Genomic DNA, 23,489 nt, shown 5'->3' on the forward strand with positions numbered 1-23,489 from the left:
CTCTTTTCAGTAACTTGCCCAGGTTCACATCTTTAATTTTTTTTTAAGGCAAAGCACCCGCAGGTCAAGCCCCGCCCCGTCCCCCAGCCCCGCGTCCCTGTCCCACCCCCTTTCCCCCTCGAGCCCCGTCAGCTGTTCCCCTTGGCCTCGGGTTCCCTGGCGTCCTCGGCAGCCGGGCTGGGGGTCTTCACAGCATCTTCTCCAATAGGTGCGAGGATCTGGGGGCTCCGCTCCTCCTTCAAAGTCAGCCCGCCTGCTGCCGTCTCCTGGTGACCCGGGAAGGAAAGGGGAGCCGGGTGGAGGGCGCGGTCACCTCCACGCTCCCCTTCAGGCCCTGCCCCCTGATGGCCCCCCCTCCCCCACCTTCACCCCGACCCAGATCCGGCTTCTTCCTTCGCAGCGGAGGCTGCTCTCCCTACCTTGGGTAGGGGGCCCTCGAGACTAGAGTCCAACAGCGCGGCCTCGGTCAGCCCCGAGTCGTCATCCATGCTGATGAAGATGCCCGGGGTCTCGCACTCAGGCCCCTCCTCCCGGAAATCCATGGCTTCCTCTGACGGGGGCGGGCCCGGCCGGGCCGACGGAGAGGGAGAGGGGGAGGAAGAGGAGGGGGCTCCCACTCCTCCCGGCTTCAGCTTCTGTTCCTCCTCCAGCTGCCGCTTTAAGGCCTTCTCCTGGGCCAGCCGCAGGCCGATGAGGTCCTGAGGGGGCCGGGGTGCTGGGGCCGGGGCCAAGGCCAGGGGCTCCAGGTCATCCTGGGGATAGGGAGGGCCACACAGAAGCTCAGAGGTGGGTGGCTCAGAGGACGGCCGGAAAGAGAAGGAACCACCCTGAGGTGGTCTTTGAGTTCTTCACCAAGAGCATGGGGAGGAAGGGGCAGTTGTCCCCCAGACCCCCAACTCCCAGCAGGCGCATCCCCTGGGAGACGGGTGGCCCAGAGGCAGGGGTGGCCTGAGTCTCTCGGGGTCAGGAGGAGGCCATGGTGAGCCTTGCTGGCTTGGGGTATGGGGTGGGAGTCTGGGGATCCGGATGGGTGGGCTGCAGGGCCCTCACCTCCTCCAAGGGCCCTGCAGGCGCCTCCTTGGCCTCTGGCTCCTGCTTGCCGCTGGCCTCCAAGATGGTCATGATGGAGTTAGGGATGTGAGCTTGCTGGGTGGAGAGCAGGAAGGGGGCGCTGGGGGCAGCTCTGGCACAGAGACCCCACTTGCACACCTCAGGTCCGGGGGCCCTAACCCCCCAGAGCTCCCAGCAGTGCAGGGCCTTCTTGTGTCCGCCTCCATCCAGTCCCCACCAACCAGAGGGACCCAGGGGGCCGCCCACCGCACACCCTGGGTGGGGGGAAGGGGTACCTGGTGGGGGGTGAAGGAGCGGACATGGGCCAGCAGGGGCTCCCGGAGCTCCGGGCACTTGTCAAAGACGGCTCCCAGCTGCTGGGGCGGCAGCTGCAGGATGACCTGGAAGCTCTGGGGCTTGGTGCGCTGGCAGCACTTGATGAAGCCCTCCCACACCTTGGGGTACTTCCACACCTGAACCAGGGAGGGAGGGAGCCGTCGGGAGAGGCACACAGGCATCCCCCTCAGCCTTGACACTGGGAGAAAGACCTTGCCAAGACCATGCCCAAATCCCACCATCCAAGATTCCTCTGGATGGGCCACAAGCAGCCCTGACCTCCCTCCAGAGGCCTTTGTCTTCCCGATCCAGGCGGCTGGACCATGAGGGCAACTTGGGAAGGGGGTGGAAGAAAACTCAGCCGCCTTTTACCAGAGCTCCCCCTGGGCCAGGCCCAGGCTAAGTGCTGCGGGAGCACCTCTCATGACATTCTCACGGCAGCCTCCAGGGGGCGAAATTACCCCTGCTAAACAGCGGAGGTCCGTGCCGGTGCCGGGACCTGTCCTGGGTCACATGTACATTCTCACGGCAGCCTCCAGGGGGCGACATTAGTCCTGCGGCGTTTGTTTTTTCGTTTTTTTTTTTTTTTTTTTTTGAGAGATGGTCTTACTCTGCCGCCCAGGCTAGAGTGCAGTGAGTGGCGCGTTTCTTCCTCACTGCAGCCCCAAACTCCTGGGCTCAAGCAGTCCTCCTGTCTCAGCCTCCCAAAGAGTTGGCATTACAGGTGTGGACCATCACACCTGGCCTTATCGTGGTATTTCTAAAGCCCACATTTCTAGCACCTCTTAAAAAACTGGGCCACTTTTCAGCTCTGGGATGCATCCTGGCTGGGCACACAGCGGTGGAGGGTGAGGAGCAGCCATGCCTCTCCCAGGTGCACACCCCTTGAGGGTTACCACAGCTCCTACCACCCAGCTGCCCTCCCTCATCACCTGGGAGCTGGCCCAGTCATACACCCTGGAGCACTGCTATTTTCTTGGCAGGAGGTAGAGCAGAGCCTGCTGTCCTCCACCGGGCTCCCTCCAGGGTCAGGCAGGGGAAGGGGAGGGCAAGCAGGCTAGAAGCTGCTGTCTGCAGCCTGGAGGCGGGGTGGCCGGGAATGGGTTACCTGCTTCATGATGAGGCGGGACAGGATGTTCATGACGAAGCCCCCCAGGCGGGGGTACATGGTCAGGGACTGGATGACGGTCCTCATGAGCAGCATGGGCAGGGGGCTCTGCTCCATCAGCTGCTGCATCACCACGGCCAGCACCTCTGACGTGTACACGTTCCGCTCCGCAAAGCACAGGTTGGTGGCTGCGAGGAGGCGGAGAGTGGGCCTGTCCTCTCTGCCCAGCTGCCCCTTGGGAGGTGGGAGTCCCGGCCCTGCTGTCTGCCCGTGTGAGGGGAAGACTTCTAAAGCCCTGACTTCTAAAGCCCCTGCGGGAGACAGGAGACTCCCCCCACCCAGCAGAAGGCACACTGCAGCCCCGCCCTTGGAAAACCTGCAGGCTTGGTTCAAGGGAGAAGACATCCAACTCCAGGAAGCCCCAAAATGGGTGGAACAGGGAACCCGTGGCCCCTCACTTTAAGGACGACCTTGGGAAAGATGTGTTGCCAAGCCCTGGGGGAGTGGCAGGGCCCCCCACCCCTGCTAGGGAGGGAAGGCAGCTATTGGCTTCTACCAGCCCCTCCAGAGAGAACAGCAGTCCACAGACCAGCTTGTCAGAGGGCCAAGGGACTGCCCACCCAGTCCTGACAAGGATACAGGGCTTGCGCTGGTGCTGGGAAGATGGGGGGTGCCAGGCTAAGGGCTGTGTGGGGCATATGGGCACAATCAGAGTAATAGCGAAGGGAGGGACAAGAGGAGGCTGGGGCCGGGGCATACGATGACCCCCCGACTCAACACCCAGTGCCAGTGCCAGTACCAGTACCAGTAGGACCCAGAGGGTTGGCACAGCACGAGCACCCACGAAGGCAGGCCCTGGGGTCTGTTCCCCGAGTGGGTGGCTGTGCCCCAATCCACAGTGCTAATGGGAGGCCCCAGGAGCTGCCTTTGAAGCCCTTCCCCAAACACCACTTGCCATGTGAGTGTCAACCAGGAAGTCTTTATTGAGCCAGAAGAGCACCCCAATCCCCCAAATCCTTGAGAGGCTAATGGAGAACAGGGGTGGGGTCTCTAAGGGGGGGGGGGGGCGTAGACAGGTGGGGAGGAGGCTGAATGGGCAGAGCAGACAGTGGAGGCGAGGACCTGCCAGAAACCGAGGAAGCCCCTGCTCCTCGTCAGGGCCAGGTGGTCACTGGTCCTGCCCGCTCAGCCACCCCAAGGCTCCAGAATCACCCCTCCCCTCCTCCTTCCCTGTTGGCTTTGCCCCAGCCCCCCACCTGGGCCTCCCCCGAGCCTCCGATCCATTCTCCATATAGCAGCCTGAAGGGTGCTTTGGAAAGCTCAGACCTGACTCGCCTCCCAGAGACCCTCAAGAAACAAGGTCAAATTCCCACCTCGGCCTGCGAGACTCCTGTGGGCAGGCCCCAGGGGCACCTTTCCCGATGGCGACAGCCTGACCTCCTCTCTTGACCAGGCCCCCTCCTTCGTCCCCCAGGTCCAGAACCAGCTGGCAAGCACCTCCCTCGGTCCCTGCAGTCTCCTGCTGCTGCCGCCTACTCATCCTTCCTTGGTCTCAGCCTGAGTGTCCCCTTTTTCGGGAAGTCTTCCCTGATGTCCCACACCCAGGCTGGGTTACATGGCCCCTCTGGGCTGCCCAGTCCCAGGCCACCCCTCTCAGTTGTTACTGGCCAGGGACTTCTTGTCTCTCCCTGGACTGTAAGCCCTGGAAGGACAGGGCTAGGGCTGTCTTTCCTGCGTCCCCAGCACTACCCAGGATGGATATGGGTGAGCAGAGGTGCTGACTTTTCTTAATGCTGGACTACCAGGAGTGGGTCTAGTTATAGACAAGCTCCCCAGAGGAACAGGGTGGTCTACGGGGGAGTGAACGGTGCACAACAAAAGGACTGGACTTTGTGATCTGGAGCTTAGAGTGCAACCAGGAAGACTGCTGGTGCCCGAGCAGGAGAAAAACTTGGGTTGGGTGCAGGGGACACCAGCTGGAGGGTTGTCTAGCCTGCAGCGTGCACGCCTGGGCGTGTTGAAGGGTGGGGTGGTGTAGGGTAGGCCCTGCTGACCCCTCTGGGGGCCTCACTCCTGGTGGCATGTGTGGCCTCTGGCAAGGCCCTTTCTCCTGGGCCGAGGATCTTCAGGGGCCTGGCTCCTGGTGGCCTGTGTGGCCTCCGACAAGGCCCTTTCTTCCGGACCTAGGATCCTCAGGGCTTCTAATCTGGGTCCACAAATGGCCTTGGGGTGTGTGTGCGTATGTGTGAACCCCCTCAAACTGTATGCAAATAATATGAGCATACTGTCCTGGGAATGGGCTAGAACTTTCCTCAGATCACCAAAGGGGTCGGGGAATGTGAAGACCACAGCCCTGGCCTACGAGCCTGGAGATCTTTCCTCCCTGCTGGTCTCCCATGAGAGGCCTTGGTGCCTCCTGGGTTTTAATGTGGGTTTGACATTTCCATAAGCTCCTCTCTTGATCTTAAACGTTTCTCAGAGAACTTGCAGAAGAAGGTTAGGAAGTAAGTCACTGAAAAGCTGTTTCAAGCCAGAACACGAAAGTAAGCAGCACAGAGAGGAAGCCCCTTCCCGTCTGAGGGTGAGAAGAGAAATCAAAGGACAGCAGTCTTCTGAGTATAGAGGGCGACAGTGAGGGTGTCCAGCTCCGTGGGACAGGATGGCTCCTGGCCCAGAAACCTTGCTCAGGAGGGGTGGAGGGGTGGGCGCTCTCAGGGGAGGTGGTTCTTAGACGCGGAACTGGCGGAGCTGGGATTCCCACCCTGGTCCGTTTCACTTCAGATTCTGTTTTTTCTACCACACCACTTAGCTTCTGCGTGGCCCTGAGTAAGTCACCTAACCTCTCTGGAGCCTCCATTTCCTGTCTACACAATGGAAGTGAACATACCCACCAAGTGGCGAACCAGCAGGCTCAGGCCCGTAGGCGTTCAGGGAGAGCCCAGCGCAGAGTGCTCAGTGAGTGGGGGCCATCGTGAGCCGGCCAGTTCGTCACCAACCCTGCCGCCCTGCAGGCAAGCTCTCCTGCCTCATCTACCCTGGCCCACAAGTGCCCTGGAGCCCTGGGTCTGCCCTGCTGCTGCGCCTCTGACTACCACTCACGGTGTGCCCTGCTTTCTTCTGTTCCTCGGGGCTAGGGGTGGGGCTACCCGACTGCTTTAGGCCCACTCTGTGCCAGCACACAGCAGGTACATCAGAGTGCCTTAGACAGAGGCAGAAAAAGGTGGGTTGTAAAGGGTAAAACCTGGGAGGAAGGAAGGAGGAGGAGGGAGGGAGGGAGGGAAGAGGAGGCAAGAAAAGGAGGGAGGGAGGGAGGTGGCTCTCCAGAGCTCTGAGGTGGGGCTGTGAGTGACAGTCTTTGACTTGGCAGATTCCAGTGGGGGCATGTGGGTGACTGAGGTCCTGCCCTGGCGTCGCAGGGGCCAGGCCACTGGAGTGGGGGGGAAGCGCCTCACCTTTGATGATGGATTTCATGTCGCACTTCACGGAGTCGATGTTGTGTAATGCTATCAGGAGCTCTCCAGGGTTCAGCGGGGACAAGGCTGAGTTTCCCTCACCTGCAGCGGGCGGGAGGAAGGGTGGGGGAAGACAGTGCGGACGCATAAGTGAAGAGATGGGTCTGAGTTCCCCAGATCGGGGGAGCTGCGAGCAAAGATGAGGTGCCCTCTGCTTTCAGGGCTGGAACAGGGGAAGCGACTGACAACATAAAAAGGGGACACCGAAGGCAGCAGCAGCCCTCAGGCAGCGTGAGGTTGCCACTGTGTGCTCCTCCCCATCCTGGGCTCCCACCCTGGGTAGCGTGTGTCACGGCTGGGTCTCTCTGCCCCTGGGCTGTGTACCCCCGAGGGCAGGGTAGGACCACCTCCTCGTGTGGTCCCCAACATAGACTCCAACGCGGCACAGGGGGTCATGGGCATTTGTGGCACAGGGCAAGATGGAGCCAGGCTACAGGCTTCCAAAAAGTGGCTGGAGCCTTCTGCTGTGTGGGGCCTGGGGGAGTGGAGGGGAGGAGGCTGGTGGAGTGGCTCTTTGCTGCTGCTATTTTGATGGTCCCAGAGCCATCTATATGTGTGTTTTAAACCACCAGGGTCTGCGTGGAACAGACATCCTCCATTTTTTCTCTAGCACCAACCACTGGGGTAAGGGCGAAGAATCCCTTGCTAGTTTTTCTAAGTTGAAAGTTTTGCTTCTTTTTTTTTTTTTTTGAGATGGAGTCTCACTCTGTCACCCAGGCTGGAGTGCAGTGGCGCAATCTCGGCTCACTGCAAGCTCCGCCTCCCGGGTTCACGCCATTCTCCTGTCTCAGCCTCCCGAGTAGCTGGGACTACAGGCGCCCGCCACCACGCCTGGCTCATTTCTTGTATTTTTAGTAGAGACGGGGTTTCACTGTGTTAGCCAGGATGGTCTCGATCTCCTGACCCTGTGATCCGCCCGCCTGGCCTCAAGTTTTGTTTCTTTTTGACTGTGTCAAAACGAAATGCCCCTGGCCCACAGCTTGAGGGATTCGGGCAAGATCTGAGGAGGGGCCAGACTGGAGCCGGGCCTGAGAGGGGCTGGTGTGTGGCCAGATCCTAAAAGGGAAGATGCTGCTGGAGCCTCCGCCCCCAGCTCCACGGTCTTGCCCCTGCTGTGAATGAAACCATCATAAAAACATCCCAGAGGGTGGCCTGGGAGCTCCGGGACACATGGAGATGTCCAGTACAGCTGGTGTCCCAGGGAGCAGGATGTACCCTCTCTCCCTGAGGGGGGTGCCTGCACCTTGCCTTCTGCCCCAGCACCTGGGGTGGGTGGGCCTCTTGGTGGGGAGGAGGCTGCATCACCTACCATGCTGGGTGCCCAGCAGGCGGTTGAAGACTTCCTTCACCACGATGGGGTTGAGTTTGATGAGTTTAGGCAGGGCCTGGATCACCTCTTTCTACAGGGAGAAGGTGGTGGGGGTGGGAGTTGAGTCACATACACCCTCATTTCCCTTCTAGACAAGCCACCCCTTCCTGCTCGCCCTGGGGAGCTGAGGGCAAGCTCTGGCACACTGAGCCCCTCCTACCCTCACCACACCCTCAGGGCGGAGCTTTCTCCCCAGCTCTCACCCCATCTGAGCCCCCTGCATGTCACATGTGTGTGCCCCCAAGAGGCATCCTGATCCTTGTCTGACAGAGGAGAAAAGCGAGTCTCAAAGAGGGGAAGGGACCTGCTTGAGGTAGAGGAGGAAGCAGCAGAGCCATTGACACCTGGGTGCCCATGCAAATGAGGCCAGGAGCTGCTCTGCATTTCCGGGGTACCCAGGTGTCGGCGGCTTCCATGACTTCTGACCACAGGCAAGGTGCCTTCTGCCCTCTGCTATGTGCCTTTGGCTCAACTGCTGCTTAAGCAACATGCTGCCCTGCCCCTCCCAATCCCACATGTCCCAGGTAGCAGGGACAAACGGGCCTCCAGCTCCATACCTTCTCCAGCCCATTGAGCACCGGGATGAGGAAGCGGACGTCTGGCAGTCGCTTGTGGTAGAGATCCCGGACCCGCTTCACCAGCTCTGGGGAGGGTGGGACTGCATGGAAGCAGCAGGGGGCACCAAGTTGGAGGCGGAGGGGAGTGTGGGAAAGGGTGGGCACCCAGGAAAGAGAAGCAGGCGGGTGTGCAGGAAGGGATGGCAACTTCGCCCTTGGCTGCTCACGTGCAATTAGCACCACACTGTTCCAAATGGAGAAACTGAGGCCCTAGGACAGGCACAGACCCGCAAAAGGTACGACCATCTGGGGACCCAGCAGCTCAGATCCCCAGGGCCCGGGGAAGGCTAAGGAGAGGGAGGAAAGCCATGAAAGGTGGGGGTCTCCAGGGTCACCTTTGTCTGTGAGGCTGTGCAGACATCGTGTGACCAGTGTCTCTGCTCCCTTGGGACAATTTTCCACCAGCAGGAGCAGCTCCGGGGAGTTCATGCCCATTCCTCGGATCTAGAGGCAGAGACAGGGATGACCAGACCCAGGGTGAGAGCTCAGGGGAGGCTCAGGTGTTGCCGGCAGGGTGGCTGCGGGGCATGCTGGCGCCTAGGGTGAGACTGAGGTGACAGGGTTTGGAGGGCGGGGGAAAGGTGGGGAAGGGCAGGAGAGCCAGAGGAACCTTGGCATCTCCCTGCAGCCTCTCCAGACATGGGCCTGCTCCAGCTCCCAGCCCCGGCTGGGCTGTCCTCCTGCGGGCCACTCCTCTGTGGCTCAGACTTGACCTGACCTCGAATGCCCACCCTGTGCTTCGTTCACTGGTGAAGATGTTTCCGGCTCCACCCACCCGCTTCGTGACTCGGTTTCTCGGGCGCAGCTGGCTTGGCTGCGGGCCCAGACCAGGCCCCACCTGCTGCTGCTTCCTGAGCCTGCCCCGCGGTGAATGCCAAACAGGAGCCAGGGCCAGGCTCCACCTTTGCCCAGTAACGTTTACGCTCCTGACTAAAACCGACTGTCTCTGCCCTCGAGAAGCTCACAGCCCTGCCAGATCACTTTTCTGCAAAGTGAGATCACTTTTCCACAGCTGGCCCACCTTGAGAATGGGGCTAAAAATCTGTTTCCTCCTGACTACAAGCCTGTTATCCCCATTTTCCAGGTAAGGGCCCCACTGAACCCAAATGGCAGATAGGTGGGGATTAACATACAGTTCTCTCTCCCGTTTATCAAGAAAATGTTCTGTAATCCAAAAGTCAGGGGCAGAAAGAAAAAAAGTGGTTTCAAATCCTGCTGCAAACTGGAAGAGCAGACCTTCTAATCTCAGGTGCTAGTCTGTCACTGAGCTGCTTCTCATGTGGGCAGCCCTGTGCCTCTAGAGAGAGGGGCAGGAAGGACTTATGTTTATGTAATGACAGCTAAAGAGTCCCGTTGGCAACACCGGGAAGGCCAGCTCATAAAGTGACAGTAACACAGAGGTTTATGTGCCTGAGTTCACGGACTCCTTGCATTAGCGTGGAGGGACTGGAACGTCTTCCCCATTTTTACTGACGGGCCCAAGGTCGCAGTGAGAAAGCGAGAAGTGAACGCAAACCCAGGTCTATCAGCTCCAGGCTCCTAACTGCCGGGCCACTTGATGTTTCCTCAGGAGTGACATGCGGACCGCCTGCAAGCTACACAGCCCCGGTGGGCCCGGGGTGACCACCCTTCGGGCTTGGCACACTCTGAGGTGGAGCAGGTTGGGGAAGAGCTGGAGCTGGGGACACAGCCTTGCCCGTGGGTGGGCAGGGCCTGGTGGGCTCAGGGGCCTCACCGGCTGCTCAATGACCCTCAGCACCGTCCGCTTGATGTCGGCGATGGCTTCGGTGTACACGGCCGCCAGTTCGTGGATCAGCTTGTGGTTCTGAGGCAGGAGGGCCAGGTAGAGGTAGAGACACTGCTTCACTGTCTCCTCCGTCCAGGGTGCTGCCACCTCTGACAGGGCAGGAGCGGGCATCAGATTGGCCCACACTCTTCTCCAACCCCCTCGGACCCTCAGGAACTGTCCCTTCTTGGGCAGTGGAGCCGGGGAGGGCAGAGAAGGGAGCCGGGGCTGGGGAGCTAATTGTTCTAGGGCAGGGAAATGGCGGGGACCAGGACTTCCCACCTCCAGCCTCCCCTGACTGCCAACACACAAGCCAACTAGAAGGATCTTTCTAAAGTGCGATCCTGACCCTGTCCCTCTCCGGCTCCAAGCCCAGCCACGCCTGCCCTGTAGCCTCAGAATAAACCCCCAGCTCCCTGCCTCACACTGTCTGCCAGGTGTTGTATGGGGTGGCCCCAGCCCACTGCTGCCCTGCTGCCCTCCATGTTGGTCACATACCCATTCTAACAGTCCCGAGGGCCCTGGTCTCTTTGCCTTTGCATCCACCCTCCTCTTTGCCTGGTCCACGGCACCTGCTCAGCTTCTGGGCCTCCCGAAGGCTGTGCGTCTCCTGGGAATGCTTCCTGGCACCTGGGCCAGGCCTCCCGTGCTGCCCTATCATGGCCCCAAGCCTTCCCATTTAATGGTCCATTTACTCAGGGTCTGAGTCTACCTGTCTGTAATCCAGGGCTCTGCTGAGGGAACCTGCCTGAGATGGCCCTGCCTGGTCCTTCCTCAGGCCCCACCGATGGCTGGCTCTCCTTGTCCTCCAGATCTCTCTCCCTGACCCCCCAGGCTGGGCCAGATGCCCCCTACCCTGACTCCCACAGCCCCAGGTGGCTGTCCCAGTCCTGCCCATTCCCGTCACTGGTGTCCGAGTGGCTTCCCCACTCATCCCCTCTGCTCGCAGGGCCCAGAGCGACGACACAGCAGCGCTCAGTATGCATCTGATAACCTGCGCCCAACCTGTGTCCTTGTCAGCTCCAAACAGCACAGACGGTGGGTTGGGGTGCACCAGGAGCTGCAGGTAGTTGAGGGCAAATTTCTCCACATACTCCCGCAGCTGCTCCTTCTCATACATGCGTTTGATAAACAGCAGGGCCTGGGAGCGCACCTGAGGAGGAAGATGGAGAAGGGCAGGGTCAGGGAAGAGGTAAGAGGAAGAACAGCTATTCCTGCGAGCATGGCAACACTCACGTGAAAACAAGCCCGAGGCTGAGAAGGGGCAGCCAGCTGTTACCAGGGCCCAGGGCTGGTCCCCAGTGCAGGAGGCAGATACCCTGGCCAGGGCCGGACCCGCAGCACCACCTCACTGCCTGCCTCTCCAGCCCATCTGCCCGTCACTGCTCCTTGCCTTGCTCACTAAGCTCCAAGCAGAGGGAGGGCTCCTCAGTTCCTTAAAAGTGCCACTCCCTGCCAAGTCTCCCTAGAACGCCTACTGCCAGCTAAACCCTGTTTCACTCAGATATCATCTGCCGGGAGCCGTGAGGGCAGGGTCTGGTCCTGGGCACTCTGACCCCAGCAGCAGCACATGGCCATGGCCAGGGGTGTGAGATGAAGGTCTGCTGAATGAATGAAAACGCTACCCGGCAAGGGCTGGGGCAAAAGGCTGCAGGCAATGATGGGTCAAAGGCGCTGTCAACCACAGCACGTGCACATCTGTCCCCTCTGTCTAGAGCACACCCAGCTACTGATTTTCCAGGTCTCAGCGTACATGTCCCCTCCTTGAAAGAAGCCTTCCTTGAAACACCTCCCCTGCCCACCCCACAACCACATGGTCGGCCCCTCCCTCCCCAGGGCAGCCACACACTGCTCTGCTCAGCTGCTGAGCACGCTGTGTCCTCACTGCTGGCTGAGGCCATACCGGCTCCCCTGCTGGGCTGGGCAATGCCCTCAGGCCCCGGCACAGGACTGGGCTGCACGAGGAGCCTGTGCTGGCCACCACGGGTGGACTAAGAGCGAGAGTGGGACTGCCCTTCCCAGGAGGGCAAGCGCACGTGTGTGTGTGAACACACTGCAGGCAGACTCAGGCACGGTAACCCTGGTTTCTAGGCAGCTTGATGCCACTGAAAATGAAAATAAAACAGACAGAAACCTGGCAATAGCCAAAAAACCACTGAAAGAAGGGAATGGGCCCAGAGAAACTTGCAAGGGAGCGTGGAAGACCTTGGGCTGGTTCCTCAGGATAGAGGCGGCCTCTGCAAGCTGCAGGCTGAGGGCAGCCAGGAAGTGGAGGAGGGGATCACCTTGTCCTTCTCATGGGAGCTAAGGTCGAGGAGGACATGCAGGTACTGGAACTGGCGGGACGGGCGCTTGAAGATCAGGTCTCGAAGAGTGGACATGCCCAGATAGGTGCGACTCTGCAGCAAAAGGAAAGGGACCCGAGCTCAGCCCACCTGAGTGTGCCTCTGGGCTCTGTCTCTCCTGCCTGCCTCTGATCAGGTACCTGGACAAAAGGGCCCGGTCCCTCACAAAACCCCCGGCCACAAGGTTTAGACTGTGTGCCCTTCAGACCCCTCAGGGCAGGGCCCTGTCCCCTGCCCCAGGCTGCAGTGACCAGGGCCTGTCCTCACCTCATCCTCGCAGTACTTGCGGACCACCTCCAGGGCACTCTCTGTGATGAGTGGCGCCTCCAGCACAACCTTGGTGAAGATCCTGCCAGAGATGGAGGGAGGGCCATGGCTGCAGAGGAAGAGGCCGCCTGGCTCCCGGGCCCTGCTGAATTGTAGGAGCTCAGGGCCAGCAGGCCCTCCCTCAGGGGCTGCTTGTTCAAGCCCCTGGTTATAAAGCTTTGGAGGTGAACAGAACAGGGTTCAAAAGCTGGCGGCTGGATGATCTGGGCAGAGACTGCACCTCTCTGAAACTCATTTCTTCCGTTTGTCAAACAGGGATTCCTAACTTTATTCACTGAACATAAGAATGGGAGGGAACGATGGCGGGTGGAGAAGGGTGTGGGTATTTTAGATATGGTGGCCTCAAAAGGCCACTTTGAAGTTACAGATGAGTACACTGGTGGAGGAGAAGGAGCCAACCACACATAGAGTTGAGGGAAGAGCATTCCAGGTGGACAGAACAGGAAGCACCAGCGCCCTGAATTTGACATGTTCGAGGAACAGACAGAAGGCCAATGTGGCTAATGTTCGGGGGGTAAAGCCAAAGAGATTGGGTCACATAAGGCCTCACTGGTCACAGTAAGGAGGCTGTGTTTTATCCTAAGAGCAATGGAGAACCATGGAAGGTTCCTTGTGGGGAAGTAATAAAAGGATTTATATAATAAAATGTTCCTGGAGCTGCTGTGTGGAGGATAGATGAGTAAGCTGGAGGCCACGGATAGGGAGGAAGCTACAGAACCAACTCAGGTAGTGAATGGGGTGTAGAGAAGTCTATCTCCAGGCCCATGGGTGAGCACTGTTATTTACAGATGGGAAAATGGCAGAGAGAGGGAGTGACAAAGCCACTCAGAGCAAGCTCAGAGCAAGTGGCAGAGCTGGGGAACAGCTCAGGGAGTGCGACCTGGAGCCCACACGCAAAACTACAACCTTGAACGTGCCTCCAGAGGGGGAGGAGAGGAGACTTGGGATGGGTGCGAGGAGGACTGACTCGGGGGGTGACGAAGAGGGAGGTGGTCGCAATCAGAAAGGGAGGGCAGCACCAGGAGAGGGAGCCTCTCGGGGACAGGAGGGTGCAGGGTCAGCCCCCTCACCCATCCTTCTGGTCTGGTTTCTCCTGCAGGCCAGACAGCAGGCGGATGAGGCAGTCCTCATACTTGTCCAGGGAGCCCGAGGCACCCGCGGCCAGGTAGGCGTTGTACTCCTGGTAGAGCCAGGCGAAGGCCAGGTCCAGGCGGGCCCGCACATCCTCCAGGATGAAGGACAGGACCTCCGCCTTCAGGCCCGAGTTGAACTGTGTCACCAGGCTGGCCAGGATCTTTATGCGGACCTGGTGGGAGGGTGAGCCAGCATGTCAGTGTAGGGTGGGCAATCCAGGGACTCCGCAATCGTGCCCTGCGACTGCTCCCACCCAGACGCAGGAACTCTCAGAGCAGACAAGGAGTGAAGTGAGGAAGGCCAGCCGAGGACCCTTATGCCTAGGAAGGTCCCGTTTGTGTGTCGGGGGGTGGGGGTACCAGGGTTGGGATCAATCATCACAGAATAAAAATTAGTTTCTAGGAGCAGCACCCATGTACTTAAGTGCACAGAAAAAGATCCTCAAAGATTCCCCTCATTTGTGCCTTTGTCACCTTTGAAGAGAGGGATGGGGTGCAGGTGATGGCCACGGAAGAGTACTGGATCTGGATTCCCCGGAAATATTTTTCAGCTCAGGGAGTATGTTCCTATACTACTGGCTAATCAACAATTAACTTCACAGAATGGGGAAAAAGTCACTTTTCCCCATTCTTTGAAGGTAATAGTGCCAGCAAGTGGCAGAATCAGGACAGAGAACCAGGTATATTTCTAAAGCTAAATAGTAACAGTAAGAACGTTAACAACCGTGAAGAACCAAGACCACAAGAGCAGCCCTCACTTGCAGAGGCCTCCCAGCACCCGCCCTGTGCACCTGAGTGCCTGTGCTCATTGCACATTTCCTCCTCGTCACCCGGGAGGAGCTGCTGCTACTGTCTCTGTTTGATGGAGGATGGGAGTGATCTGGAGAAGCGGCTGTGGGCAGCAGAGCTGGGGTCCGCAGCCAGGGAGGTTTGACGCCAGGGCCAGACTCTTTGCTGGATGTGAGGTAGATGTTTGGGTAGAGGGACTGGAAGGATGGGGTGGGGGGTGGCAGGCGCACACCTGGGCTGCCCCGCTGCAGGCCACAGCCTTCTCAGCCCGCAGGATCCGCTTCACAGCGCCCAGCTTCATGGCTTCCACCTGGGCATCGGTAAGGGGCTTCAGCACGTCGCTGAGACGGAAAATTTTCTTGCGCCCACCGGCACCTGCCAGCCTGTGTGGAAGAGCAGTGACAGAGATGCAGTGACCCAGACTGCAGCACAGGCCTGTCTGGTGACTCTCCCAACTTCAAGGACTAGGTAGGCAACAGAGATGGCCCCCATCCCCCTGCTGCCTCTTCAGTTCCTCTGTGTCTCTGAGGCACGGCGTGGCGGTGGGTAAGAGGAAGGAAGAGAATGTTATTTTGGTTTTGCAGAGGGCGTCTTACGGAAGGCTTCTGTGAGTGGGGATCTGAACGGAGGCAGGGACAAGATACACAAATGTCTGGGGGACCAGCTCTCCAGGCAAAGGTCCTTAGGTGGGAACAGACTTGTGGGCACGAGTGGAGGAGGGGTGAGGGTAGCAGAAGAGAGCTCGGAGGGTAGCAGATCCCACTCAGCTGTGTTAGTAAGACTTGGGGCTGGGCACGGTGGCTCACGCCTGTAATCCCAACACTTTGGGAGGCTGAGGCAGGCGGATCACGAGGTCAGGAGATCGAGACCATCCTGGCTAACACGGTGAAACCCCGTCTCTACTAAAAATACAAAAAATTAGCCAGGCGTGGTGGCGGGCGCCTGTAGTCCCAGCTAATCGGGAGGCTGAGGCAGGAGAATGGCATGAACTCGGGAGGCGGAGCTTGCAGTGAGCTGAGATCGTGCCACTGCACTCCAGCCTGGGAGACAGAGTGAGACTCCGACTCAAAAAAAATAATAAATAAATAAAAAATAAAAAGACGTGGGTGGCCGGGACTGGCTGGATTTTGTGGTGTGTAAGGGAGGTAATAATGGGGACAATGATGATGACAGCCAGTAGCATTTACTACACATCAGGAACCATGCGAAATTCTTGACAATCACAATCACTTTTCACTCGAGTATCTAGTTACCTAACCATCACCATTACCACGAACTAATTTAATTCTTCTTTGATCCTTATGAGAAAGATACTATCATTATCCCAATTTTAGACATAAAAAAGGATTTTTTTTTTTTTTTTTTTTTACAGGAAAGAGAACAGCAAAGGCTTAGTGGTTATGGCACTGACTCGGGAGTCAGAGAGAACCTATTTCAGACTTCCTTCTGTCTGCCTCTCACTTACACACACACACACACACACATGCACACGCACACACACACGAGCTGAGAACCAGACCTTCATGGTAGGGCTCCTGTCCTGCCCTAGCACCCAGAAGAGGACTCACCGGGGCTGAGTGACAGGGATAATGGGCTCTGGCCTCCTCTTGGCCTGCGGTGCCTCTTCCTCCAGGGGGGACATGGAGCTCAGGGAACCCACCACCGAGATGGCTTGGCCCTGGGCTGACAGGCGCCGCTTGATCAGGACGCTCTCTGTCTTCACCACCTTCTCCTCCTTGGGCTCCTCCTTGCACTGTTTGGTCTGCTCTACACCTGAGGGGGAGGCAGCAAACAGACACCCAGTGCATAAGACCCACCTGCTCCAACCCGAGGACCTCCTGTGTGCCTGGCTCTGTTCTGAGCCTTGTACACACAAAACCTTGTTTAAATCCACACAACACTGTCCTGGAGTGGGTACTCTTTTTATCCCCACTTTTCAATACAACTGAGGCTCAAACTAGAAATGCCATTCATTGCTGGGGGGAGCAGCAAATGCTACAGCCACTTTGGAAACATGATGAGCAGTTTTTGTTTTTTAGACTGGGTGTCACTCTGTCACCCAGGCTGGAGTACGGTGGTGCAATCAGGGCTCACTGCAGTCTCGACCTCCTGTGCTCAAGCAATCCTCCTGCCTCAGCCTCTCAGCCTCCCAACTAGCTGGGACTACAGGCGCATGCCAACATACCTAGCTAATTTTTGTATTTTTTTGTAGAGATGAGGTCTCCATATGTTGCCCAGCTTAGTCTTGAACTCCTGGGCTCAAGCGATCCTCCCGCCTCGGACTTCCAAAGTGCTGGGATCACAGGTATGAGCCACTGTGCCCAGCCCTCAGCTGTTTTTTTTGGAGACGGAGTCTCACTCCATCACCAAGGCTGGAGTGCAGTGGCTTGATCCTGACTCGCTGCAGCCTCCACCTCCTGGGTCCAAGCCATTTTCCCGCCTCAGCTTCTGGAGTAGCTGGGATTATAGACACCCACTGCCACACCCAGCTGATTTTTTTGTTTTCAGTAGAGACGGGGTTTCACCACGTTGGCCAGGCTGGTCTCGAACTGCTGACCTCAGGTGATCCACCCGCCTCAGCCTCCCAAAGTGCTGGGACTACAGGTGTGAGCCACCACACCCAGCCTGTAGCAGTTTTTAATAGCACTGATCACACCCTATGACCCAACGGTTCCACTCCTTGGTATATGCTCAAGACAGATGACAGCATGTGTACATGAAGAGAGTTGGACACAAATATTCACAGCAGCTTTATTCCCAATGGCCAAAAACTGGAAAGAAGCCACAGGTCCATCAATACCAGTGTGGATAAACAAATGACTGTATATTCATATAACAGAATACTACTGAGCAATAAAAAACCAGCTAGTACCTCACACGACAACAATGAAGAATCTCAAAAATGTACAGCAGGCTGGGCGTGGTGGCTCACGCCTGTAATCCCAGCACTTTAATAGGCCGAGGAGAGTGGATCACCTGAGGTCAGGAGTTCGAGACCAGCCTGGCCAACATGGTGAAACCCCATCTCTACTAAAAATACAAAAAAAAAAAAAAAAAATCAGCCAGGCATGGTGGCACATGCCTGTAATCCCAGCTACTTGGAAGGCAGGAGAATCACTTGAACCCAGCAGGCAGAGGTTGCAGTGAGCCAAGATCGTGCCATTGCACTCCAGCCTGGGCGACAGAGTAGGACTCCATCTCAAAAAAAAAAAAAAAAAAACAGCGAAAAACAAAAAATTAGCTGGGCATGGTGGCAGCAGGTGCCTGTAATCTCAACTACTCGGGAGGCTGATGCAGGAGAATCGCTTGAATCCAGGAGACAGAGGTTGCAGTAAGCCAAGAAAGTTCTGCTGCACTGCAGCCTGGGCCACAAGAGCAAAACTCCGTCTCAAAAAAGTAAATAAATAAAAATAAAACAAAAAAACACAAAAAACCATATGGCAAGCCAGAGAAACCAGACTTTGTGATCCTATTTAGTTTAGTTCAAGAATAGGTAAAACTAGGGCTGGGCGCGGTGGCTCACGCCCGAAATCCCAGCACTTTGGGAGGCCAAGACGGACGGATCACAAGGTCAGGAGATCAAGACCATCCTGGCTAACACGGTGAAACCCCGTCTCTACTAAAAATACAATAAAATTAGCTGGGCATGGTGCCAGGCACCTGTAATTCCAGCTACTCAGGAGGCTGAGGCAGGAGAATGGCGTGAACCCAGGAGGTGGAGCTTGCAGTGAGCTGAGATTGTGCCATTGCACTGGACTCCAGCCTGGGCAACAGAGTGAGAATCTGTCTCAAAAAATAAAAAATAAAAAAATAAAAAAGAATAGGTAAAACTAGTCTATGGAGGCAGAAATCAGAACACTGGTTATCTCTGGAGTTCAATGCCCTGAGGCATCTCTGGAAGAACAAGGAGGAAATTTCTACAGTGGCAATGAATGGTCTATAAATCCGAAACTTTTTGAGTCTCAACAAAACACAAGTGTAAAATTCTACACCTGACCTCGTGTGGATAGATGGCAGTCAAAACATCATTTCATGAACAAAATTATTAAGAAATATTACAGGTCCAGTGCGGTGGCTCACGCCTGTAATCCCAGCACTTTGGGAGGCCAAGGTGGGCGGATCACAAGGTCAGGAGATCGAGACCATCCTTGCTAACACGGTGAAACCCCGTCTCTACTAAAAATACAAAAAACTAGGGCCGGGTGCAGTGGCTCACACCTGTAATCCCAGCACTTTGGGAGGCCAAGGCGGGTGGATCACAAGATCAGGAGGTGGAGACCATCCTGGCTAAGACAGTGAAACCCCCGTCTCTACTAAAAATACAAAAAATTAGCCGGGCCTGGTGGCAGGCGCCTGTAGTCCCAGCTACTCGGGAGGCTGAGGCAGGAGAATGGCGTGAACCCGAGAAGCGGAGCTTGCAGTGAGCTGAGATTGCGCCACTGCACTCCAGCCTGGGCGACAGAGTGAGACTCCGTCTCAAAAAAATAAAAATACAAAATACAAAAATTAGCTGGGTGTGGTGGCACACGCTTGTAGTCCCAGCTACTTGGGAGGCTGAGGCAGGAGAATCGCTTGAACCCGGGAGGTGGAGGTTGCAGGGAGCCAAGATCATGCTATTGCACTCCAACCTGGGTGACACAGCAAGACTGTGTCTCAAAAAACCAAACAAAACAAAAGCCAGCCAGGCATGGTGGCAAGTGCCTGTAGTCCCAGCTACTCGGGAGGCTGAGGCAGGAGAATCGTTTGAACTTGGGAGGCAGAGGTTGCAGTAAGCCGAGATTGCGCCACTGAACTCCAGCCTAGGCAACAGAGCGAGACTCTGTCTCAAAAAAAAAAAAAAAAAAAAAAAAAAAGAAATATCATATATAATTACCTTTGAGCTATGTGTATAAGAAACATAAATGAATTTCATGTTTAGACTTGGGTCCCATCCCTAAGATACCTCATTATGTATATGCAAATACTCCAAATCCAAAGGTCTGAAATCTGAAACACTTCTGGTCCCAAGCATTTTGGATAAGGGATATTTAACCTGTATCTTGATCCGGGTGATGGTTACACTGGTGTGTTCACTTTGTGAAAATTCACTAAGGTCTATAATTAAGAGTTCTGCATTTCACTTATGTGTATTACACATTAATAGTACTGTTAAAACAGGGTAAAACTATGAAGCTCAGAGAGGTTAACTAACTTGACCAAAGTCATACAGCTATTAAGTGGATGAGATCTGATTCAACTCAAACCTCAAACCCAGGTCTGTTGGATTCCAAAGCCCAGGACTTAAAAACACTGAGCCATCTATCTGTGGTACCTGTCATTATCTACACCTTAGCTCCCACATGATTTTCAACTGCACCACGAGAAGTTGCTCTTCCAGTAAGGAGAACCCAGAAGCCACAAGTGCCAATCCCTGGCCCAGGTTAGGGCCAGGACACACTCACCTGGTCCCAGTCCGGCAGCTGTCATCTGTGTGGCCATGAGCCGAGCCAGGTGCTTGATCTGGGCTTCCGTGCCTGCTGACTCCACGGGGGTGTAGATGGCCTGGAAGGAGGCTGGCATGGCCTCGGGCAGGTACACCATGCTGATGAGGACCTGTGGGATGCCCAGGAAGAGAGCCTCTCCTTAATCATTAACTCAACAAGCATTCTTTCCATGCCCATGCCAATACTGGGGAAATGGCAGTGCCTAAGACCAACTTGGGCCTGCTCTCCTGGGGCCCTGCCTCTTGGGGAAGTCACAGAGAAAACAAATAATTATATAGTGTAGTGCTTGAGAGAGGAACATGAAGGGCACTGTGAGCCACAGCAGGAGCCAGGCAAGGTAAGGGCTCCCTGGGCAAGAAGCACCTAGGCTGAGAACTGAGGGGAGGGCAGGAGTCAGCATAATACAGGACAAGGTTTTGAGGTGGGAGGGGTGTGTATTCCCCGTAGAGAAACACCATGGGAGAAGGCTAAGAAGCAGCAGAGCTGGCACCCTGTCCAGAGAACAAAAGAGGCCAGGTGCGGTGGGTCATGCCTGCAATCCCAGCACTTTGAGAGGCTAAGGCAGGTAGATCACTTGAGGTCAGGAGTCCAAGACCAGCCTGGCCAACATGGTGAAACCCTGTCTCTACTAAAAATACAAAAATTAGCCAGGCGCAGCGGCATGTGCCTGTAATCGCAGCTACTCAGGAGGCTGAGGCAGGATAATTGCTTGAATCCAGGCGGCAGCAGTTGCAGTGAGCCGAGATCGCGCTACTGCACTCCAGCCTGGGTGACAGAGCAAGACTCCATCTCATTCATAAAGAAAGAAAGCAAGCAAGCAAAAAGAGGTTCAGTGAAGAGTGTAAGGACTGGGAATTGACTTCAAATAACAAGCAAACAAGAAACCCCCCAGAATCCTAACAGAGAACATCCATGGATGTCAGGAATTAGTAACAGAAGATAATTTCATTTTTATTTATTTATTTATTTTTTGAGACGGAATCTCACTCTGTCCCCAAGGCTGGAGTGCAGTGGCACGATCTCAGCTCACTGCAACCTCTGCCGCCCGGATTCAAGCAATTCTCCTGCCTCAGCCTCCCAAGTAGCGGGGATTACAGGTGCCTGCCACCGCACCTGGCTAATTTTTGTATGTTTAGTAGAGATGGGGTTTCACCATCTTGCCCAGGCTGGAAAAGGATAATTTCAAACTTCCTATACATTTGAAGCTTTAAAAAAAATTTATACCGGGCGCGGTGGCTCATGCCTGTAATCCCAGCACTTTGGGAGGCCAAGGCGGGCGGATCATGAGGTCAGGAGATCAAGACCATCTTGGCTAACACAGTGAAACCTCGTCTCTACTAAAAATACAAAAAACTTAGCTGGGCCCGGTGGCAGGTGCCTGTAGTCCCAGCTACTCGGGAGGCTGAGGCAGGAGAATGGCGTGAACCCGGGAGGCAGAGCTTGCAGTGAGCTGAGACTGCGCCACTACACTCCAGCCCTGGGCGACAGAGCAAGACTCTGTCTCAAAAAAAAAAATGTATTATTTTTCTTAGAGACAGGGTCTTACTCTATTGCCCAGGCTGGAGTGCAGTGGCGCCATCAGAGTTCACTACAGCCTCAAGTTCCTGGGTTTAAGCAATCCTCCTGCTTCAGCCTCTCCAGTGGCGGGGATCACAGGTACATGCCACCATGCCCGGCTAATTTTTTTATTTTTCTTTTTGTAGAGACAGGGTCTCGCTATGTTGCCAAGGCTACACAGTGAACTTTAAATGCACACACTAAGTAATAACTAATTAGAACAGAAAGACAATGAAACTGCTATAAATTAAAATTGTGGAATACAGCTAAAATAGTACCCAGATGGAAAATCAAATCCTTAAATGCTTGCTTACATTGGAAAAGATAACTAAAGATTAATGAGCCAATCACTTAAAACCGTGGGGACAAACATTCAAAGAAAGTAGCAGGAAAGAAATAAAGGCAACAGAAATAAAACAGAAAAAGTGCCAAAAGAATATGAACAAAACAAAGAGCTAGTTCTTTGAGATGACTGAAAACAAGCAAATATTTTGCAAGATTGGACATAGTAGTAGCAACAGAAAAGGGGCACATTACAAACATATGGTATTTTATACTATGAATAGCAGGCATTTTTATAAATGTTGATGAGCAACTTCATGGCAAAACTGAAAAGGTCAATTCCTAGTGTGATAAGACAAAAGGTAGAATGGCCAGGCATGGTGGCTCATGCCTGTAATCCCAGCACTTTGGGAGGCCATGGTGGGCGGATCACCAGAGGTCAGGAGTTCAGACCAGCATGACCAACATGGTGAAACCCTGTCTCTACTAAAAACACAAAAATTAGCCGGGCGCAGTGGTGGGCGCTGGTAATCCCAGCTATTCGGGAGGCTGAGGCAAGAGCATCGCTTGAACCCGGGAGGCGGAGATTACAGTGAGCTGAGATCGCGCCACTGCACTCCAGCCTGGGTGACAAAGTGAGACTCTGCCTCAAAAAAAAAAAAAAAAGACAAAAGGTAAAACAAGTTAACAGAAGCCAGATCAAAGATGGCCGACTAAGGCAAGTGGAACTTAAATTTTACTTGAAGGAAGTTGGAGCCAGGTAGCAAGTGAGGGTTGGGCTTCAGGTGAAAAGGGTGGGCCTGGCCCAGGGTAAGTGCTGCAGGGGTGGAAAAGAGGGCAAGGATTAGGGAGAGAAGGAAAAGAGGTTCACTCCCAAGTTTCTAGTTTGGGAACTGGGAGGGGCCTGGAGAGGAGCGTGGGGAGAAAGTGGAAAAGTGTAGTTCTGCCACATGAGTCTGAGGTGCTCCTGGGATGTCCAAAAGGAGGATGATCAGAAGCAGGTTGCATACCCAGGCCTGAGGCTCACTGATGTAGTCTGGATATTTGTTCCTTCCCGAATCTCATGTTGAATTACAATCCCCGATGTGGGAGGTGGGGCCTGGTGGGGGGTGCTTGGATCATGGGGGCAGATCCCTCATGGCTTGGTGCTGTCTTCAGGATAGCGAGTTGTCACAAGATCTGGTCATTTAAAAGTGTGTGGCACCTCCCTTCCCCCTAACACTCCCTTTCTCTTGCTCCTGCTCTGCCACGTGAGATGCCTGCTCCCCCTTCACCTTTCACTATGATTGGAAGCTTCCTGAGGTTTCCCCAGAAGCTAAGCAGATGCCAGCACCACGCTTCCTCCTATACAGCCTGCAGAACTGTAAGCCAATTAAACCCCTTTTCTTTATTAATTAGGAGGGTACTCTGGAAGAGGTGGACGGTGTGAAGTGGAGGCAGGTGAAAAGACCGAGGAGATCCTTCCTTCCTGCCCAGGGGGAAAACGCTCCCCACCCATCCTCACCAGATTAGCCACATTATCAGGCGTCAGCAGAGGCTGCAGGAACTCAGCTGTGATGTCCGTGTCTGACTGGCCGGAGATCTGCGCCGAGGCCTTCGAGGTCCCCGATGGGCCTGGCTCCAAGTCCTTGTCCTCATCATCCTCCCCCAGGTTGGGCTCTGGGATGAGGGAAAAGAACAAGATGCTGGCTATAGAGAGAGCAGCAGGCCCTCCATCCTTCCGGGGTGCCCAGGTGGTCCCTGCCTCTAGTCAGCCTCAGCAAACAGGAGCAAACAGCGGATGAAGATCCAGGCT

The 23,489-nt window shown here is 55.6% G+C and overlaps 1 protein-coding gene across 2 annotated transcripts in view; it reads right to left on the minus strand.

The window, feature by feature from the left end:
• Nucleotides 1–18: 18 nt before the first annotated feature.
• The window catches only part of SYMPK (symplekin scaffold protein), a 48,043-nt gene continuing 24,572 nt past the window's right edge, over nucleotides 19–23,489 (minus strand). For both annotated transcript variants that reach the window (XM_019016087.4, XM_063701464.1), the window contains exons 10-27: nucleotides 23,199–23,353; nucleotides 19,814–19,964; nucleotides 15,941–16,145; nucleotides 14,605–14,755; nucleotides 13,521–13,756; nucleotides 12,391–12,472; nucleotides 12,064–12,177; nucleotides 10,784–10,931; nucleotides 9,728–9,888; nucleotides 8,328–8,436; nucleotides 7,933–8,033; nucleotides 7,316–7,406; nucleotides 5,947–6,048; nucleotides 2,495–2,682; nucleotides 1,347–1,523; nucleotides 1,051–1,146; nucleotides 420–752; nucleotides 19–266 (exon numbers count right to left, since the gene is read on the minus strand). In XM_019016087.4, coding sequence (XP_018871632.2) covers nucleotides 129–266; nucleotides 420–752; nucleotides 1,051–1,146; nucleotides 1,347–1,523; nucleotides 2,495–2,682; nucleotides 5,947–6,048; nucleotides 7,316–7,406; nucleotides 7,933–8,033; nucleotides 8,328–8,436; nucleotides 9,728–9,888; nucleotides 10,784–10,931; nucleotides 12,064–12,177; nucleotides 12,391–12,472; nucleotides 13,521–13,756; nucleotides 14,605–14,755; nucleotides 15,941–16,145; nucleotides 19,814–19,964; nucleotides 23,199–23,353 — 2,738 coding nt within the window. In that variant the 3' untranslated portion in view covers nucleotides 19–128. The remainder of the gene's footprint in view (nucleotides 267–419; nucleotides 753–1,050; nucleotides 1,147–1,346; nucleotides 1,524–2,494; nucleotides 2,683–5,946; nucleotides 6,049–7,315; nucleotides 7,407–7,932; nucleotides 8,034–8,327; nucleotides 8,437–9,727; nucleotides 9,889–10,783; nucleotides 10,932–12,063; nucleotides 12,178–12,390; nucleotides 12,473–13,520; nucleotides 13,757–14,604; nucleotides 14,756–15,940; nucleotides 16,146–19,813; nucleotides 19,965–23,198; nucleotides 23,354–23,489) is intronic.

The sequence above is a fragment of the Gorilla gorilla genome, chromosome 20 (assembly GCF_029281585.2).
Source record: "Gorilla gorilla gorilla isolate KB3781 chromosome 20, NHGRI_mGorGor1-v2.1_pri, whole genome shotgun sequence".
In the NCBI taxonomy this organism is placed as follows: Eukaryota; Metazoa; Chordata; class Mammalia; order Primates; family Hominidae; genus Gorilla; species Gorilla gorilla.